This window comes from Oncorhynchus gorbuscha, linkage group LG11 (assembly GCF_021184085.1).
Source record: "Oncorhynchus gorbuscha isolate QuinsamMale2020 ecotype Even-year linkage group LG11, OgorEven_v1.0, whole genome shotgun sequence".
Classification (NCBI taxonomy): domain Eukaryota; kingdom Metazoa; phylum Chordata; class Actinopteri; order Salmoniformes; family Salmonidae; genus Oncorhynchus; species Oncorhynchus gorbuscha.
This window is the reverse complement of record NC_060183.1, coordinates 51,143,939-51,164,509: the sequence shown is the minus strand read 5'-3', so window position 1 is coordinate 51,164,509 and position 20,571 is coordinate 51,143,939. Positions and strand designations below refer to the sequence as shown.

Genomic DNA, 20,571 nt, shown 5'->3' with positions numbered 1-20,571 from the left:
ACTTTGTTTTTGCATTATTTAAACCAAATTGAACATGTTTCATTATTTATTTGAGACTAAATTGATTTGATTGATGTATTATATTAAGTTAAAATAAAAGTGTTCATTCAGTATTGTTATAATTGTCATCATTACAAATATATATATATATATATATAAAAATTGGCCCATTAATCGGTATCGGCTTTTTTTTGGTCCTCCAATAATCGGTATCTGTGTTGAAAAATCTAAATCGGTCGACCTTTACCATAGTGGTATGAGACGCGTACAGAACGGCATCTCTGAACGCACAACTCGTTGGTATTTGTCACGGATGGGCTATTGCAGCAGACGACCACACCGGGTTCCATTCCTATCAGTTAAAAACAAGAAGCAGCAGCTTCAGCGGGCACGTGTTCACCAACACTGGACAAATGAGGAGTGGAAAAACATCACCAGGTCTGACGAATCCCAGTTCCTGTTGTGTCATGCTGATGGCAGAGTCACGATTTGGCATAAGCAGCATGAGTCCATGGCCCAATCCTGCCTGGTGTCAATGGTACAGGCTGCTGGTGGTGGTGTAATGGTGTGGGGAATATTTCCCTTGATACCAATTGAGCAATGTTTCCATGCCCTGAAGAATTAAGGCTGTTCTGGACGCAAAGGGGGATCTGACCTGGTACTAGATGGTAATAATACCTAATACACTGGCAACAGAGTTTATATACACACTTTACATTCAATACGCAACAATTGAAACATTTTACTGAGTTACAGGAAATCAAGTCAATTGAAATAAATTCATTAGCTCCTAATCTATGAATTTCACATGACTGGGAAAACAGATATTCATCTGTTGGTCACATTTACCCCCCCCCCCTCACCCCCCCAGTCAGTATCTGCTGTGGCCACCATTCACCTCATGCGGAGGGACACATCTCTTTCACATAGAGTTGATCAGGCTGTTGATTGTGGCCTGTGGAATATTGTCCCACTCTTCTTCAATGGCTGTGCGAAGTTGCTGGATATGGGCGGGAACTGGAACACGCTGTCGTACACGTCGATCCAGAGCATCCCAAACATGCTCAATGGGTGACGTCTGGCGAGTATGCAGGCCATGGAAGAACTGGGACATTTTCAGCTTCCAGGAATTATGTACAGTTGTGGACAAAGGTTTTGAGAATGACACAAATATAAATTTTCACAAAGTCTGCTGCTTCAGTTTGTATGATGGCAATTTTCATATACTCCAGAATGTTATGAAGAGTGATCAGATGAATTGCAATTAATTGAAAGTCCCTCTTTGCCATGCAAATGAACTGAATCCACCAAAAATATTTCCACTGCATTTCAGCCCTGCCACAAAAGGACCAGCTGATATCATGTCAGTGATTCTCTCAGTAACACAGGTGTGAGTGTTGATGAAGACAAGGCTGGAGATCACTCTGTCATGCTGATTGAGTTTGAATAACAGACTGGAAGCTTCAAAAGGAGCGTGGTGCTTGGAATCATTGTTTTATCTCTGTCAACCATGGTTACCTGCAAGGAAACAAGTGCTGTCATCATTGTTTCGCACAAAAAGGGCTTCACAGACAAGGATATTGCTGCCAGTAAGATTGCACCTAAATCAACCATTTATCAGATCATCAAGAACTTCAAGGAGAGCGGTTCGATTGTTGTGAAGAAGGCTTCAGGGCACCCAAGAAAGTCCAGCAAGCGCCAGGACGTCTCCTAAAGTTGATTCAGCTGTGGGATCGGGGCACCACCAGTACAGAGCCTGCTCAGGAATGGCAACAGGCAGGTGTGAGTGCATCTGCACGCACAGTGAGGAGAAGACTTTGGAGGATGGCCTGGTGTCAAGAAGGGCAGCAAAGAAGCCACTTCTCTCCAGGAAAAACATCAGGGACAGACTGATATTCTGCAAAAGGTACAGGGATTGGACTGCTGAGGACTGGGGTAAAGTCCTTTTCTCTGATGAATCCCCTTTCCGATTGTTTGGGGCATGCATATAAAGCTTGTCCGGATGTAGTTACCTGGTATATTTATGTTTACCAATAGATGGCAGTATTGACTCAAGACAGGGGTTAGCTTCCCGCTAACCATAGTTATTTCCTATGTCTGCCTATATAACTATGATTAAGAACGCTTCAGGTAGCTTAAAAGCCAGGTGCATTGGAGAATGTAATTCTAAGTTACAATGAAATACTAAACCGTACTTAAGTCTCATGAGTCATAACTCTAAGAAGCCTTTGAGGATACTACATATTTGGCGATGAGGATAACTATGGAGAACTGCGCTGGATTTTTTTGCCACGAATTTAACGTGCATTGGAGAATGTAATTATATGTTACAATGAAATACTAAACCGTACTTAAGTCTCATAACTCTAAGAAGCAATTAAGGATACTACACCGGAGAAGACAAGGTGAGCGCTACCATCAGTCCTGTGTCATGCCAACAGTAAAGCATCCTGAGATCATTCATGTGTGGGGTTGCTTCTCAGCCAAAGGAGTGGGCTCACTCACAATTTTGCCTAAGAACACAGCCATGAATAAAGAATGGTACCAATACATACTCCCAGAGCAACTTCTCCCAACCATTCAGGAACAGTTTGGTGACGAACAATGACTTTTCCAGCATCATGGAGCACCTTGCCATAAGGCAAAAGTGATAACTAAGTGACTCGGGGAATAAAACATCATTATTTTGGGTCCATGGCCAGGAAACTCCCCAGACCTTAATCCCATTGAGAACTTGTGTTCAATCTTCAAGAGGCGGGTGGACAAACTCCAAGCATTGATTATGCAAGAATGGTTTGCCATCAGTCAGGATGTGGCCCAGAAGGTAACTGACAGCATGCCAGGGCGGATTGCAGAGGTCTTGAAAAAGAAGGGTTAACACTGCAAATATTGACTATTTGCATCAACTTCATGTAATTGTCAATAAAAGCCTTTGACACATATGAAATGCCTTTAATTATACTTCAGTATTCCATAGTAACATCTGACAAAAATGTCTAAAGACACTGAAGCAGCAAATGTTGTGGAAAATAATATTTGTGTCACTCTCAAAACTTTTGGCCACGACTGTACATATCCTTGCGGCATGGGGCTGTGCATTATCATGCTGAAACATGAGGTGATGGGAGCGGATGAATGGCACAACAACGGGCCTGAGTATCTCATCATGGTATTTCTGTTCATTCAAATTGCCCTTGGTAAAATACAATTGTGTTTATTGTCTGTGGCTTACTCTGCCCATACCATAACCCCACTGCCACCATGTTTGCCCACTGAAGTCAGTCACAATGCCGAATTGCAGTCAAGTCAAGACCCTAGTGAGGATGAGCTTCCCTGAGAAGGTTTCTGACAGTTTGTGCAGAAATTCTTTGGTTGTGCAAACCCACAGTTTTATCCGGGTGGCTGGTCTCAGACGATGCCGCAGTTGAAGGAGCCAGACCTGAAGGTCCTGGGCTGGCGTGGGTAATCGTGGTCTGCGGTTGTGAGGCCGGTTGGACGTAATGCCAAATTCTCTAAAATGATGTTGGATGCGGCTTATGGTAGAGAAATTAACATTAAATTGTCTGGCAACAGCTCTGGTGGACATTCACACAGTTAATATGACACTTGCATGCCCCCTCAAAACTTGAGGCATCTCTGGCATTGTGTGGTGTGACAAAACTTCACATTTTAGAGTGACCTTTTCTTGTCCCCAGCACAAGGTGCACCTGTGTAATGATAATGTTGTTTAATCAGTTTCTTGATTTGCCACAGGTCAAATGGATTACCTTGGCAAAGGAGAAATGCTCACTAACAGGGATGTATACAAATTTGTGCACAAAATTTTTATGTCAGCTCATGTTGCATTTCTATTTTTGTTCAGTGTATACATACTTTAAAAATACATTTTCGGGACGGAAAAACTTTTAGTGTAAACTTAAACGACTACAGGACCTAAATATAAAAAAATATATATAATCTTTGAGAACTAACAATCACTCAAATAAAAGCTAGACAGTTAGAGATAATTACAAATTTAGAAGTATGTTATTACGTTTGAGCAAAATAACAGAGCATTCGCCATGGCAAAAGGGATAGAATCGCAGGAAATTAGCTTGAATAAAACTGCAACATTTTCTCTCAGCTCGATGGCAAAATGTGTAGAATTCCAGGAAATTAGTTTTAAAACATCAAAAATGTATCTCAGATCCATGGAGAAATGTAGAACATTTCGGAACATTGGCAAAAATATAAAAAATAACATTGTCTACACCGCCAAAATGGGGATCTCAAAAATTCTCTCTCAAATCCTGCCTCGTCGACGGGCTGACCGTGCCCATTGCCACACCCACTAACTAAACTCTGGCCTTGTTGTATGTTTCATCTCACAGTCCTATGCTTCTGGATTTCAGTTGCCATTCATCCATGTAAAACATGTTTAAACTCTGACAAACAAGTATTAGGGTTGTGACAAATGTAAAAACAAAAAGCCTTACCATTTCAACTAGCATCATAAAATGATGTGAATTCACAATTCAGATATAGTCCTGCGTATGCCCGCTAGGGGGCGATGCAGTTCAAATCTACCGCAGTCCAGGCTACCTACCAGACGGCGCTCACCTTACTGCTGCACCCGACCTACTCAGCAACAATATAATTAATGCCGTTTTAGGTTCTCTGTTGTGTGCCTCTCCTCCACGTTATCAGTTGTCAGTACATGGGACTTCAGTCCCACTTCTCATCAAGGTTATGGCTTGTTGCAGTGATGTATGACAATGTGTTTATAGACGTCCAACCATCTGTTGTTAATGCCACGTATGGTGTTTGAGAGCTCGTATGGTGTTTGCAGAGCAATCATTGTACAATTTCTCCAGCCAGGCCATGACGTTGTTTTTACATGGTATCTTGCAGTCTACAGTGCCTTGCGAAAGTATTCGGCCCCCTTGAACTTTGCGAACTTTTGCCTCATTTCAGGCTTCAAACATAAAGATGTAAAACTGTATTTTTTTGTGAAGAATCAACAACAAGTGGGACACAATCATGAAGTGGAACGACATTTATTGGATATTTCAAACTTTTTTAACAAATCAAAAACTGAAAAATTGGGGCGTGCAAAATTATTCAGCCCCTTTACTTTCAGTGCAGCAAACTCTCTCCAGAAGTTCAGTGAGGATCTCTGAATGATCCAATGTTGACCTAAATGACTAATGATGATAAATACAATCCACCTGTGTGTAATCAAGTCTCCGTATAAATGCACCTGCACTGTGATAGTCTCAGAGGTCCGTTAAAAGCGCAGAAATATCTAATAAATGTCGTTCCACTTCATGATTGTGTCCCACTTGTTGTTGATTCTTCACAAAAAAATACAGTTTTATATCTTTATGTTTGAAGCCTGAAATGTGGCAAAAGGTCGCAAAGTTCAAGGGGGCCGAATACTTTCGCAAGGAACTGTATATACCATTAGGGTATTGAAGCTGACATCCTCTACCATTGACAATGGCTGCATATCAACTGCAATCAGCACTGTGATTTTCTCACTCTGTCCCTTATCACACTGCTGCCAGCAACAATTTGGGTCTCACGTTGCCTCCCTTTCAACATTGCACCTGTAGCCTGCTGCCACACTAGCTCAATTCCAACTCATTTCATCACTTTCTCATTTAACTTCTCAAAGTATTGCCATAGAGGATTTCACTGCTGTGACTTCCTTGTCTTACTCTCTGCCATTTTTCCAACTGTTAATTATGATGAATAATTGATCATTTGAAAGATTCATTACTCCTCCTACTAGGCCTATAGTATTTTTGCATTAGGTATTTGTAAAAAAAAACAAAAAAACATTTGCCTTTATGATGATGATTAAGACCTGTTAGTGGCAGTTTTGTGATAACTGCACTGTGATTTAATTTCTGTGAAAAAATGTTTTGGGATTTTTATTGTAAACGTTAACGATCACAAATCCATGTAAAAGTTTAAAAGTCACACTCATAACAAGTATGGTCAGAAAATGATCAGCATCCATTTCGAAGCTGTAATTGATCAGTGACCCATTTGGGCCCAGAATCACCCTGATATTTTGAGGCTGGCTTTCAAAGATTAGTTACCAAAATTAAACCCATTACAGGAGAGAATTCCCATAAGTCTCTGGCTTAGTAGAAAGAACACCTCTGTGAGAGAAAATCATCCAGCCTACAATACTTCCAGTTTATGAAATTATGATTCAAACTGTGTTGGAAATTATGATTTAAGCTACTGTGTGTAAATTAAGCTCTGAGGTCCTCAAAGTGATACAGTATGCAAAGCCAGCGCCCTCACCTTTATTAAGAGTACACCGACAGAGCCGGCCAATCATCCATTGCAATTTACAGACTCATCACTTTTACCTAAATGGTAATCCCACTGGAACAGTTAGCACATCCCTCAATGAGCCTACAGAGAACCCTCTCTTAAATGAAATAACTTACAGATGATTTGGTGGCTTGCATTAGCACACATGCCTCTCAATAAAGACCTATGCTATAAGGGGGAAATCAATAGAGAGACACATCTGGACATATTTAAACCACAAGCTAAATTCTCCAGGTGTAACATTATCTGGGGTCGGACCAGTCTCTCGTGCTTCGGGCTCATTGATGACTTTGCAAGTCGGCTACGCTAATAAGCACACATCGGCTCAACATAGATCTCAGAATGGACACGGAGCGATAACACCCAGTGGAAGTGTCTTTATTGTGCTCCCTCGGGGACTTTTGAAGAGTGCCAGGCAGAGACGTGGCCATTACTGGTCATTAAACATGGCGTACTGTTCAGACGTAACCTGATTTTCTCCCTCACATAGATCTGACATAATATAGGGCCTGCCAGGAGTCCCCCTTCCCAACGTGGTGACAATACTCTCTAGAAACCACTTAAACAGAGATGAATCAACAAGCCTGTGAGATAAATAGAGTAAACAAATTGTTATGCCATTGCCTGCCTCTGTAGGCATACCAAGGGGAATTAAAAAAGAACATGAGAGGTGCAATGACAAAGGACTAGAATTACTTAGACACACACGAGCACACACACAGACACACAGGAGCACACAAACACTAGAGCACACACACACAAACTTATTTGAGATTCATTACAATGCTTAGCTAACATTAGCATTACATAAAATACCCCCAGCCTAAGGTTTTATCTGGTACCCTCTCTATCCAATGTTAATTATAGACTAAAGTTACTTTTCAATCTGATTTCAGAATGAACAAATTGAGCATGTGCCTCCCAATGCTCTAATTCTGCTACAAACATCATCATTGAGAGGAAAATATCATAAAATTATGAACACTGACAGCTCAACTTATTCTAATGTCATTTTTAACAACAATGTTCTACTTCAAGGCCGTTGCATAATTGGTAGTATATTCCACAGAACCTTCTTTACAAAGTCGAAGGCATGAAACAAGGTTCTGGTGTAAGCATAGCTACCACCTCAGGGTTGCACTGCAGATAAAAATCTATCCAAATTCCACCCGCTTCTCTCTGTTGCTAAAATACATTGATGGCATCGAGCTCCTCCAAGGTTAGTTCATTTAAAAGCAACTCATTTAAAATCGTCTAAGAGGCTGGCCCTTTCATAAGCCTGGGTTGGATTCTGGCAGCCATGGCAGAGTCAGCTGTCGTCTTCCTTGGCGGAGCGACAAGTTGATATTTCATTTGAATGCACAGTGCTCTTGTGGTGGGCTGACGCAAAGGCTATTACCCAGAGTGCCCATGTGAGCAGAGTGGCCAGCCCCAGGAGTGCTGCACCGTGAAGCACTTCAGAGAACCAAAACATATGACATATAGCCTAAGCCCTCAGCATAGAGCATGGGTCAGGTACGGTATGCTATGGAATGTGCAAAATACATAGGGCCCTCCCTATTCAATCACTCTCAGTAATAGGTTTCCTTAATAAGTAGAAATCCATAAGGATATTGCACTACTAGCAATGGGGAAATTCATAAGGACATTATATTTTCTTTCCCCATTGCTAGTAGTGCAATATCAAGATAACATGGCTCAAGATGTTCTATTCTAATGTGTCTTTGAAATTAAGAATAAGATACTCAAATTGTATATCTGAGCTCATTAAAACACTTCAACGTCATCTTATTTATTCTACCCTGAGCTGCTGCCTACATGGAAACATGCTCTCCTCTATAGTAGGTAATTACTAGAGGTGGGGTTCCCAAGGGATATGGGAGTTAGGTGCTTCAAAGACAAACAAAATGGAGGAATTAACCTCTCCTTGTAAAGGTAAAACGCCAAGATCAAACACATCCTTTATAGTACATTTTGCTAACTCAACAAGTGGATAAGGAATAGATGCAAGACAATCCATAGTCTAGACTTATTCTTTCAACATTGATAATGTCTCCTTGGACACAGGAGCAGAGAGCTTATAGTACATTGCCTTCGGAAACAGGCCCCTTGACTTTTCCACATTTTGTTATGTTACAGCCTTATTCTAAAACTTATTAAATAAAACATTTTCCTCAGCAATCTACGCACAGGTTTTTAATTATTTTATTATTATAAATGTGCAAAAAATATGAAATAGCTTATTTACATAGGTATTCAGGCCCTTTGCTATGAGACTTCAAATTGAGCTCAGGTGCATCCTGTTTCCATTGATCATCCTTGAGATTTTCTATACATTTCTTGATTGGAGTCCACCTGCGGTAAATTCAATTGTTTGGACATGATCCAGGACAGGCACACACCTGTCTATATAAGGTCCCACAGTTGACCGTGCATGTCAGAGCAAATTACCAAGCCATGAAGTCAAAGGAATTGTCCTTAGAGCTCCGAGACAGGATTGTGTCGAGTCACAGATCTGGGGAAGGGTACCAAAAAATGTCTGCAACATTGAAGGACCACAAGAACAAAGTGGCCTCCATCATTCTTAAATGGAAAGTTTGGAAACACCAAGACTCTTCCTAGAGCTGGATGCCCAGCCAAACTGAGCAAATCTGTGGAGAAGGGCCTTGGTCGGGGAGGTGACCAAGAACCTGATTGTCCCTTTGACAGAGCTCTAGAGTTCCTCTGTGGAGATGGGAGAACCTTCCAGAAGGACAAACTGCTCTGCAGCACTCCACCAATCAGGCCTTTATTTAAGAGTGGCCAGACGGAAGTCACTCAGTAAGAGGTACATGACAGCCAGCTTGGAGTTTGCCAAAAGACTCTCAGACCATAAGAAACAAGATTCTCTGGTCTGATGAAACCAAGATTGAACTCTTTGGACTGAATGCCAATCGTCACATCTGAAGGAAAACTGGCACCATCACTACGGTGAAGCATGGTGGTGTCAGCATCATGCTGTGGGGATGTTTTTCAGTGGCAGGGACTGGGAGACTAGTCAGGATCGAGGGAAAGATGAACGGAGCAAAGTACAGAAATATCCTTGATGAACACCTGCTCTAGTTCGCTCAGGACCTCAAACTGGGGTGAAGGTTCCCCTTCCAACAGGACAACGACCCTAAGCAAACAGCCAAGACAACGCAGGAGTGGCTTCAGAAATGGATCGGCCCAGCCAGAGCCCAGACTTGAAGATGATCAAACATCTCTGGAGAGACCTGAAAATAGCTGTGCCACAACGCACCCCATCTACAAACCTTTTTTTGCTTTGTCATTATTGGGTATTGTGTGTCGATTGATGATGGGAAAAAAAAACAATTTTATACATTTTAGAATAAGGCTGTAACGTAACAAAATTTGGAAAAAGTCAAGGTGCCTGAATACTTTCCGTAGGCACTGTATGTATTAGTGCTGAGCCAAGCTCTGGCTTAGTAGCACTATACGTGATCTACTGCAATATTGAGTGTGTTCACTCAGATTTAAGACACATACAATTAAAAAGACTTTCAAGCCATAGAAGTTCGTGACATATTACCGATGCAGGACTGCCATCATGCAACACAGATTAATTGGTCACACTGAAATTGCAATATTGAAATGAAGTACGCCTTACACACTTAAAACCCATTATTTCACACACATTTATTTAGAAATGGGAGAGAGCTGTAAAGTTCACAGTGGAAGCAGGGCGCAGTATAAAATCGACTGATTTATGATAAAAGCTTATTTTATAGGTAGAGCTAGCAGAAGTGTAGCAGCAAAGGCAGTGGAAGTGGAGGCAGAGGTAGAGTAGATAAAGCTATAGCACAGCAACAGCTGTAGATGTACAATAAAGGAGCTGGTTACTGGTGGCAACAGGATACTGCTGCTAATCATTATCAGAGAGACAGTAATTGTGAGAGAAATTCATCCTGGATTACAGTACATAAATTAGAGCCTTAAATGAAATGAGGACAAACATCCTTAACCTCAATTACTCTGTGTTCATCTCTATGGCTGGAATGAGGTAGATTTGGTACGTCTCTGATGCAGAACTGAGGGAGAGAGGCCAACCCACACACATCCCTGGGATCATAGTGGGAGGCTGGGGAATGGATTAACAAAGCATATTAAATTATTTGAGAAAAAATATATTAGGGAAGGCTCAAGAGAAGAGCAAGAGCTGTCTTATGTGCTCTCTTCAAGAACATTTTGGGGGGAGACTAGTTTGCATTTTACTTTGTCTTTTCCTATGTCTCAACTGATTAGTGTTTTCCTGTGCATATTATATAACGGTATAGTTTTGGGTCTATTTTTCTAAATGATTTATTTTAAATAAGGAAAGCAATATTTTCCAGTATTTCATACAGAATAGATAACTCAAGCGTTAAGAGATAATGTCAAGATTAAACTGCACAATTATGGGCATTAAGTGCTGATTATCAAATATAATCTTCCGATTAAAGGATTGTAGATAATTCTAGGATTTCATCGCTTATTATCGATGAACAGACTTGCAGTTGAGCCAACAACTTTTTTAAAGTTCAAGTTTCAAGTTTTATTAGTTGTGTATACGAATCAGAGCAGGTGGTCAGTCCAGTTCAAGTGTTCTGCTGTCTGATGGCTTTTCAAATAGAAATGGTCTCTGAGCCTGTTAGTATCAGAACTTACCGTGATCTGGGGTCAGGATCTGGGGACCCAGGCCAAATCTTTTCAGTCTCCTGAGGGGGAAAAGGTGTTGTCGTGCCCTCTTCATGACGGTCTTGGTGTGTTTGGACCATGATAGTTTGTTGGTGATGTGGAAACCAAGGAACTTTAAACTCTGGACCCGCTCCACAACAACCCTGACGATGTGAATGGGGGTGTGTTCGGCACTCCTTTTCCTGTAGTCCATGATCAGCTCCTTTGTCTTGATCAGGTTGAGGGAGAGGTTGTTGTCCGGGCACACCCCCACACTCCTCACTATAGGCTGTCTCATAGTTTTTGATGATCAGGCCTACCTACCACTGTTGTGTCGTCAGCAAACTTAATGATGGTGTTGGAGTCGTACTTGGCCACGCAGCGTGGCAGATGTGTTGTTGCCTACCATTACCACCTAGGGGCGGCCCGTCAGGAAGATTGAACTCTTTGGCCTGAATGTCAAGCGTCATATCTGGAGGAAACGTGGCACCATCCCTATGGAGAAGCATGGTGGTGGCAGCATCATGCTGCAGGGATATTTTTCAGTGGCAGAGACTGGGAGACTAGTCAGGATTGAGGCAAAGGTGAAAGGAGCAAAGTACAGAGAGATCCTTGATTTAAAAAACCTGCTCCAGTTCGCTCAGGACCTCAGACTGGGGTGAAGGTTCACCTTCCAACAGGACAACGACCCTAAGCACACAACCAAGACAGCGCAGGAGTGGCTTCGGGACAAGTCTCTGAACGTCCTTGTGTGGCCCAGTCAGAGCCCTGACTTGAATCTCTGGAGAGACCTGAAAATAGATGTGCAGCAGCACTCCCCATCCAACCTGACAGAGCTTGAGAGGATCTGCAGAGAAGATTGGGAGAGGGTCCCCAAATACAGGTGTGCCAAGCTTGTAACGTCAGACTCAAGGCTCTAATCGCTGCTAAAGGTGCTGGAACAAAGTACTGAGTAAAGGGTCTGAATACTTACGTAAATTTGATATTTAAAAATATATATAATAATACATTAGCAAATAAATCTAAAAACCTGCTATTGCTTTGTCACTATGAGGTATTGTGTGTAGATTGATAAGGAAAAAATCTATTGAATCAATTTTAGAATATGGCTTTAACCTAACAAAATGTGGAAAAAGTCAAGGTGTCTGAAGACTTTGCGAAGGCACTGTATACCTGTTTGCTTTAAGTGTGTGGTATCTTTGTCACAGGAAACAAGCTGTAATAGCAGGGATAGGAGATTCAGCACCATTGAAACTACTGACAGAATTCTGATGTTCAGCACCACATTACACTGGACAGCAACTGTCTCTGGTGCAGCCTGTAAATAAGGCCTAACCATGGAAGTAACTCTGATAGCCTGGTTAGTCATATTGACGTTTTTCAACCACGCTTTTGAAATATAAATAATAAGGAATACATGTTTACATTTTAGTAGACACTCTTATACAGAGCGACTTACAGGCGCAATTATGGTTAAGTGCCTTGCTCAAGGGCACATCGACAGATTTTTCACCTAGCCAGCTCGGGGATTCAAAAGAGTGATCTTTCAGTTACTGGCCCAACACTGTTAACCGCTAAGCAACCTGCCACCCTAAACCATTTAAACTGACCTAAAACAGTCCTCCCCATTGTTGCTTTGAAATCCCAACCAAAAGTGTTACATATTTTCATAAAATAAAGTAACTTTACATATCTTTATCCAGGAGGAGATTAAGTGGCTACATTAAGCCAGATGTGATCCCATGTCTCGATGAAGCTGAGAGCAGTTCTTGCATGTCTTGTTTTAGTAAACATGCAAGGCAAAGGGGATTTAGCATGGATCTACTCTGTCTTACAAGCACTCATGTCTGGCCGATTAACAAGCACAATGAGCAAGCAACAAATAAATTAGCATGGCAGCCGACAGACACAGCCACAGACAAACCATTCTACATCAAAGAAAGCTGGTGATTAGACCATGTCATCTTATAGCTCCCCAATGATCCCTATCACCTATCTGTCATCATTTGTATCTAAAAGCCACCAATAAAATGCTAATTGTTCTTAAATGTTAATGTCCCACCCCACAAAATCTAAAGAGGCCCTTGAGAGGCAAAACCATGCCAGTGCCTGCATCTACGGATCTGTGCATTTCAAAGTCTGACATTAATTAGGTAAGGGATGGGATTTAAAGTGGAAGGTAGTAAAACTGTTTTACTTTGTTCCATCACAGTTAAATTTAAAGGAAGGGGCTTTATATAGTCTCAATTGAAAAATATTATTCATCTCAAGGGTAAAATAAAGGTGAAACAAAAACAACTGTAACTCATGAACTGATTTATCTCATTATGATTCAGGATCCTATATCTACGCAACATTCAGAATTTATACAATGCAAACCAAGCACATTTATGAAAGTTTTTCAGTGCTACTAGCTACAGTTGAAGTCGGAAGTTTACATACACTTAGGTTAGAGTCATTGAAACCCGTTTTTTCAACCACTCCACAAATTTCTTAGAAACAAACTATAGTTTTGGCAAGTCGGTTAGGACATCTACTTTGTTCATGACACAAGTCATTTTCACAACAACTGTTTACAGACAGATTATTTCACTGTATCACAATTCCAGTGGGTCAGAAGTTTACATACACCAAGTTGACTGTGCCATTAAACAGCTTGGAAAATTCCAGAAAATGATGTCATGGCTTTAGAAGCTGCTAAATGACATCATTTGAGTTAATTAGAGGTGTACCTGTGGATGTATTTCAAGGCCTACCTTCAAACTCAGTGCCTCTTTGCTTGACATCATGGATAATTGCAAAGAAATCAGCAATGATCTAGACCTCCACAAGTCTGGTTCATCATTGGGGGCAATATTTAAACACCTGAAGGTACCACGTCCATCAGTGCAAGCAATAGGACGCAAGTATAAACACCATGGGACCACGCAGCCGTCATATCCCTCAGGAAGGAGACGCGTTCTGTCTCCTAGAGATGTGAAAAGTGCAAATCAAAAAACCGCTATAAGAAAAGTCAAACTACGGTTTGCAACTGCACATTGGGACAAAGATCGTACTTTTGTCCTCTGGTCTGATGAAACAACAATAGAACTGTTTGGCCATAACGACCATTGTTATGTTTGGAGTAAAAATGGAAATGCTTGCAAGCTGAAGAACCCCATCCCAACCGTGAAGCACGGGGGTGGCAGCATAATGTTGTGGGGGTGCTTTGCTGCAGGAGGGACTGGTGCACTTCACAAAATAGATGGCTTCATGAGCAAGGAAAATTATGTGAATATATTGCAGCTACATCTCAAGACATCAGTCAGGAATTTAAAGCTTGGTCGCAAATGGGTCTTCCAAATGGACAATGACCCCAAGCATACTTCCAAAGTTGTGGCAAAATGGCTTAAGGACAAAAAAGGTATTGGAGTGGCCATCACAAAGCCCTGACCTCAATCCTACATAAAATGTGTGGGCAGAACTGAAAAAGCGTGTGCGAGCAAGGAGGCCTACAAACCTGACTCAGTTACACCAGCTCTGTCAGGAGGAATGGGCCAAAATTCACCCAACTTATTGTGGGAAGCTTTTGGAAGGCTACCCAAAACGTTTGACCCAAGTTAAACAATTTAAAGGCAATACTACCAAATACTAATTGAGTGCATGGTAACTTCTGACCCAATGGGAATTTGATGAAAGAAAAGCTGAAATACACAATTCTCTACTATTATTCTGACATTTCACATTCTTAAAATAAAGTGGTGATCATAACTGACCTAAGACAGGGAACTTTTAGTTGGATTAAATGTCAGGAATTGTGAAAAACTGAGTTTAAATGTATTTGGCTAAGGTGTATGTAAACTTCCAACTTCAACTGTATATATAATCAATTAGTTGGATTATTTGTTGGATTTCAGTCCAACTGTCCTTTCTACCAAAAAGCTCTGACACATGAGGCGAATCAAATTCCACCATTGTTAAAGAGTATTAACTCCTTATTTCTAGGATACCCACTAGCCTACAGTACTCCCATGTTGTTTTTCACAGTATACCAGTACCACGGTACTATCATGGTACCAAAACCTCATAATAAAACATTTTAGGATACCTAGTACCATTTCATATGATACTACCACATTTTTGGTGGTATCATATGCCCTACCGATCTAAAGAAGCTGCTGGCGCCTGTTATAAAATGTTTATAAAGTCACTTTCATTTACAAATTTAAGCAACAGCCACTAACTAGTCACTTGTATGCTCCGGTCCAATATCCAATTCACTTTCAAACGTGTGGCAGGTGTAATCTGCCAGCCGCATTTCCTTCCAGCCATCACTCACCTGCTTCTCTCCGTCCACACTTCCTAAACATCTATTCCTTCATCAGATTTTAAAATATAATTTAGGCGTGATGGCGAGAGGGGATGCAGACCATGATGAGTCTTCTGTTGTTACATATGTACTGTACATTCAATACATTGGAGCAGCATGCAGAGCGAGCACAGTTGATACATTGTATACAGTGGTGGAAAAGTACTACATTGTCATACTTGAGTAAAAGTAAAGATAACTTAATAGAAAATGACTCAAGTAAAAGTGAAAGTCATCCAGTAAAATAATCCTGGAGTAAAAGTCTAAAAGTATTTGGTTTAAAATATACTTAAGTATCAAAAGTAAATGGAATTGCAAAAATGCACTTAAGTATCAGAAGTAAAAGTTGAAACCATTTCGAATTCCTCCAGAGTACCTCCAGGCTCTGATCAGGCCCTACACCCAAATAAGGGCACTGCGTTCATCCACCTCTGGCCTGCTCGCCTCCCTACCACTGAGGAAGTACAGTTCCCGCTCAGCCCAGTCAAAACTGTTCGCTGCTCTGGCTCCCCAATGGTGGAACAAACTCCCTCACGACGCCAGGACAGCGGAGTCAATCACCACCTTCCGGAGACACCTGAAACCCCACCTCTTTAAGGAATACCTAGGATAGGATAAAGTAATCCTTCTCACCCCCCTCCCCCCTTAAAATATGTAGATGCACTATTGTAAAGTGGCTGTTCCACTGGATGTCATAAGGTGAATGCACCAATTTGTAAGTCGCTCTGGATAAGAGCGTCTGCTAAATGACTTAAATGTAATGTAATGAATTCCTTATATTAAGCAAACCAGATGGCACAATTTGATTGTTTTTTTTATTGATGGATAGCCACGGGCACACTCCAACACAGACATAATGAACAAACAAATAATTTGTGTTTGGTGAGTCCTCCAGATCAGAGGCAGTAGGGATGACCAGGGATGTACTCTTGATGTGAATTGGACCATTTTCCTGTCAAAATGTAACAAGTACTTTTGGGTGTCATGGAAAATGTATGGAGTAAAAATTACAATATTTTCTTTAGGAATACAGTGAAGTAAATGTTGCCAAAATATAAATAGTAAAGTACAGATATTCCAAAGAACATTTTACTTAAAGTACTTTACACCACTGATTGTATATAATTTCCCTGGTATAATAACCAAGAGCACCAGCCAGTCAGCTAGGCTTTGCAAGTTTACTTTCACCCAGTAGTGCCAGAGAGGAAAAACCACTTCACGACAGTCATGCTTGCAGCTTTACATCAAAGAAAACAGCTTGTCTGTAGATCAAACGGTAAAAAGAACATGACTCATATTACCAGAGCTACCTTTCTTTCTTACTGCGTGACTTCGTGCGCATTTGATGTAATTTCACAAAACATGTAGAGGGCCGTTTTGAACTAATCCCGGCCGTTTGTTATTGTTTTGATAACAAACAATGTTGTTCAGTCATGTTACCTAGCTAGCTCACAACCTGGTAACTTGACAGTAGGTCGATATGTGAAGCAGTAATTGGGTTTAACCTGCCGGGGTCCTGCCTCACTGCAGACTGGCAGGAACAGCTCATCAGCTAGGTCAACATTGGATGACTATAGGGGGCAGAGGGCAAAAAAACGATTCAATTTTCAGTTGAATTTAATGAGACCATACCAGCATCTCACCAGTGGAATCCTCATGCAGAGCAGGGCAGAGCAGAGCAGCACATTGGTGCGATTAGAAAAACCTAGTTTTCCAAAATGAGAACGTCTCAACAACTGTTCATAATGCACTAGTGCATAACCCATGCATAAGTAAATATAAGTAAATACATGATTAAGTTCATCTATTAGCAACAGCCAATGATCTGTAAACAAGTGCATCATACCTATAGCCTTCCAATTAAAACCAAGAGAAACACATTCATGTCTTAAAAGCAGTGGTATATAAGGTGCATAATATGTTGTCCATAATACTACAAATGTTGATAATGATATAGTCATCTCATAAATCAAATCAAATCAAATGTATTTATATAGCCCTTCGTACATCAGCTGATATCTCAAAGTGCTGTACAGAAACCCAGCCTAAAACCCCAAACAGAAAGCAATGCAGGTGTAGAAGCACGGTGGCTAGGAAAAACTCCCTAGAAAGGCCAAAACCTAGGAAGAAACCTAGAGAGGAACCAGACTATGTGGGGCGGCCAGTCCTCTTCTGGCTGTGCCGGGTGGAGATTATAACAGAACATGGCCAAGATACCTACCACTCAGTGTGCTGTTACCCAGTGGCATAGCGCAGTTTGGTGAGGTGCCCCCACAAGGTCCAAACAAGCCCCCCCCCCTAACTTCCTGCAATTCTACACATTTTGCCATGTGCCAAAGAGAACAATATTTTTTACATGCATGCTGGATGGACCTAGCAGCTGGGTCTTTTTTTATGATCTCATTAGGTTATTTCCAGGATCCATGGCTTATTAGGGGCGTGGCTTTCAGTTCGATCTTATTGGCCACCCATGAGAGTAAATGTAATTCCTGTTCATCATCATATGTTTGGATACTGCACATGTAAATTGTTCACTTTTGTTGTTGTTGCATTTGCCATATTCCTTGAGAATATTATGATTATTTATGACATATTATAATAAGGTATGCTACCTTTAATGAATAATAAGGTTGTATCCCAACAATGAGGTTTAAGAGAACTCAAACTTCTGTAAGCCTCATTGGATACAAAAATGTCAACATTCAACCTTAACGTGTGATACCTATAAAACAAACTGATGAACAGGATTTACATTTACTCTCACGGGTGGCTAAAAATAACTATGTGAAAGCCACGCCCCTACTAAACTACACTGCCAGCTTTCTGATCTGACCTGATGTGTCATATCACTATAACCCAACATCAACAACCCAACCGTGCTCTTTTTAAAGAAAGCAACCCAACTAAGTGACCCAACGCCTGCAACCCAGTAGTTGGGTCAACCAAACATCCCACCATTTTTTGTGTGTAGTTGGCTATTCATTTATCAAAATGAAAAGTAGTCTCGTTTAAAAATCAGACTGTATCCACTCACCCATATCGGCGTGCCTGGCTTTTCCCCAGTGTTCGGAGGCGTAATCCCCAGCACAGATCACCGCTGATCACTGCGCCGTTCTCCACCGTTCTCCAACACTTGGCTTCGTTCTATCCGTGGGCAATGCGCGCGTCGCCTCACTAGACAAACACGAAGACTGACTCACCTGCTCTCATGCTAAACAATTCATCCAAACGTTAATGGTTTAGATATCGCAAATTCAAGTTTACCCCCATGACTACATCCACGATTAGTTAACTTTTGTAGTTATATTCAGAATTGCGTTTAAGTTACGGATGAATGTAGGCTATTTTTGACGTAAGGAAAAAATACCCCACGCACAAAACTCATATTTTTGTGCTATGGTTTTATCCACAACAGCAATACACCAAATAACGAAAACGCTAAAGGCAGGATGAAAAGTTAAATAAACTCTACATGTTGCTGCAAAAAGAAAGACCCCCTTTCAAGATGCCCTCATAGCTGTCTTGCCACAAACATCAAGAGGAAGCGTCGTATTCTGAGGGAGACCAGAGGAATCCGGGCTGTCATTACAGTGTGCAGTCTGATGCGAGCGTGCGCCCGTGATGCGCGCGCGCCTGAGCGTGCGTGTGTAAATGCGTGTGCTTGTGTGTGTCAGGCAGAGCTGCAGCAATGGAAACAACAGTTTAGTCTGCAGGTGGCTCTGTAAAATGACTGCCCTACCGGTTTATGGGCTCAGATTGATGTTTAATACACCCATTTTCTTTCTACCTCGATCGTGTTCCCACAACACTATTCTGCTAACCCTGTATCGCCTACGCACTCGATTCGGAAGGTAAATTATTATATTAAATTCACAAATGTTGTGCTAACATTGAGGAATACTGAGGGCTACTGTACACAGGAAGGAACTCGCTTTATAACGAGGGATACCGGGAGAAAATCGGACCTCTCTGAAATTAAAATGGTGGCCCTCCCTTCATTAAAATATATTTTTACCTGAACACTTAAAAAAAAAGTGAACCTCCCCTATACTCAAAATAATAATTAAAACATAAAGTGGATAGCAGAGAACATGCCTACAGGTTACCCAGTGGTGTAAAGTACTCCAGTAAAAATACTTTAAAGTACTACTTAATTCGTTTTTGGGGGTATATTTACTTTACCCAAAAGTACTTGTTACATTTTGACAGGAAAATGGTCCAATTCACACACTTATCACAAGAACATCCCTGGTCATCACAACTGCCTCTGATCTGGCAGACTCACTAAACACAAATGCTTTGTTTGTAAATGATGTCTGAGTGTTGGAGTGTGCCCATGGCTATCTAGCAATAAAAAAGCAACAATCAAATGTTGCCCTCTGGTTTGCTTTGAAAGGATTTCTACTTTTACTTTAGATACTTAAATATATTTAAAACCAAATACTTTTATACTTTTACTCAAGTAGTATTTTACTAGGTGACTTTCACTTTTACTTGATTCATTTTCTATTAAGGTATCTTAACTTTTACTCAAGTATGAAAATGGAGTACTTTTTCCAACACTGAGTACCCTCACATAGGACAGACCTGTACTGGGTTTACCAAAAGCATCGTAGCACTAAGATCATCTTAATTCTATTGACACTAAATGGACAGAATATTATTTTAGTGCTATATATATATATATATATATATATATATATATATATATATATATAGATATGCCATTTTAGAAACTGTTCTTGTTTTGTTATGCATTACATTGCGAAAGAAGCCAGAAGGTTGTGGATTCACAGACCACCGCGGACAAGGGTAGGGGTGAAAAGATATCCAATATAATAAAAGTACTGCATGAATCTATCACCTTATTTTCGGTCCAGGAAATAATTGCCTTTTATTAACTAATTTCATGCAATTTTATGTCAAGTTACATCACTGGAGACAAGCAGAATATTTTTTAATACCAAAACAAAGCATGCAGCACTCTATATACTTTTTCATTTCTATACAGGCTATTGTTAAAAAAGAGGACACCGGTAGTCTAAGTTTGGAACAATGCTAAAGTTGTCTATCAACTGTGAAAATGTAGCGCAACAGAACCAGTTACAACTGAAGTATCTGATATCATGACGTTGCCCTCTTTGGGTACAGCAAGCCCCTTCCCCCTGTCTCCTACACCCAGGCTGCTGTAGTCAGAG

General features: G+C 40.9%; 1 protein-coding gene across 2 annotated transcripts in view; it reads right to left on the bottom strand.

Annotated features, from left to right (window-relative positions):
- LOC124047864 (leucine-rich repeat transmembrane neuronal protein 4-like) overlaps positions 1–18,968 on the bottom strand; it is a 77,050-nt gene extending 58,082 nt beyond the window's left edge. For both annotated transcript variants that reach the window (XR_006841136.1, XM_046368188.1), the window contains exon 1: positions 18,408–18,968. Coding sequence is in view for 1 of the 2 variants with exons in the window: in XM_046368188.1 (XP_046224144.1) it covers positions 18,408–18,411 (4 nt within the window). In the remaining variant the exon portion in view is untranslated. The remainder of the gene's footprint in view (positions 1–18,407) is intronic.
- Positions 18,969–20,571: the final 1,603 nt, after the last annotated feature.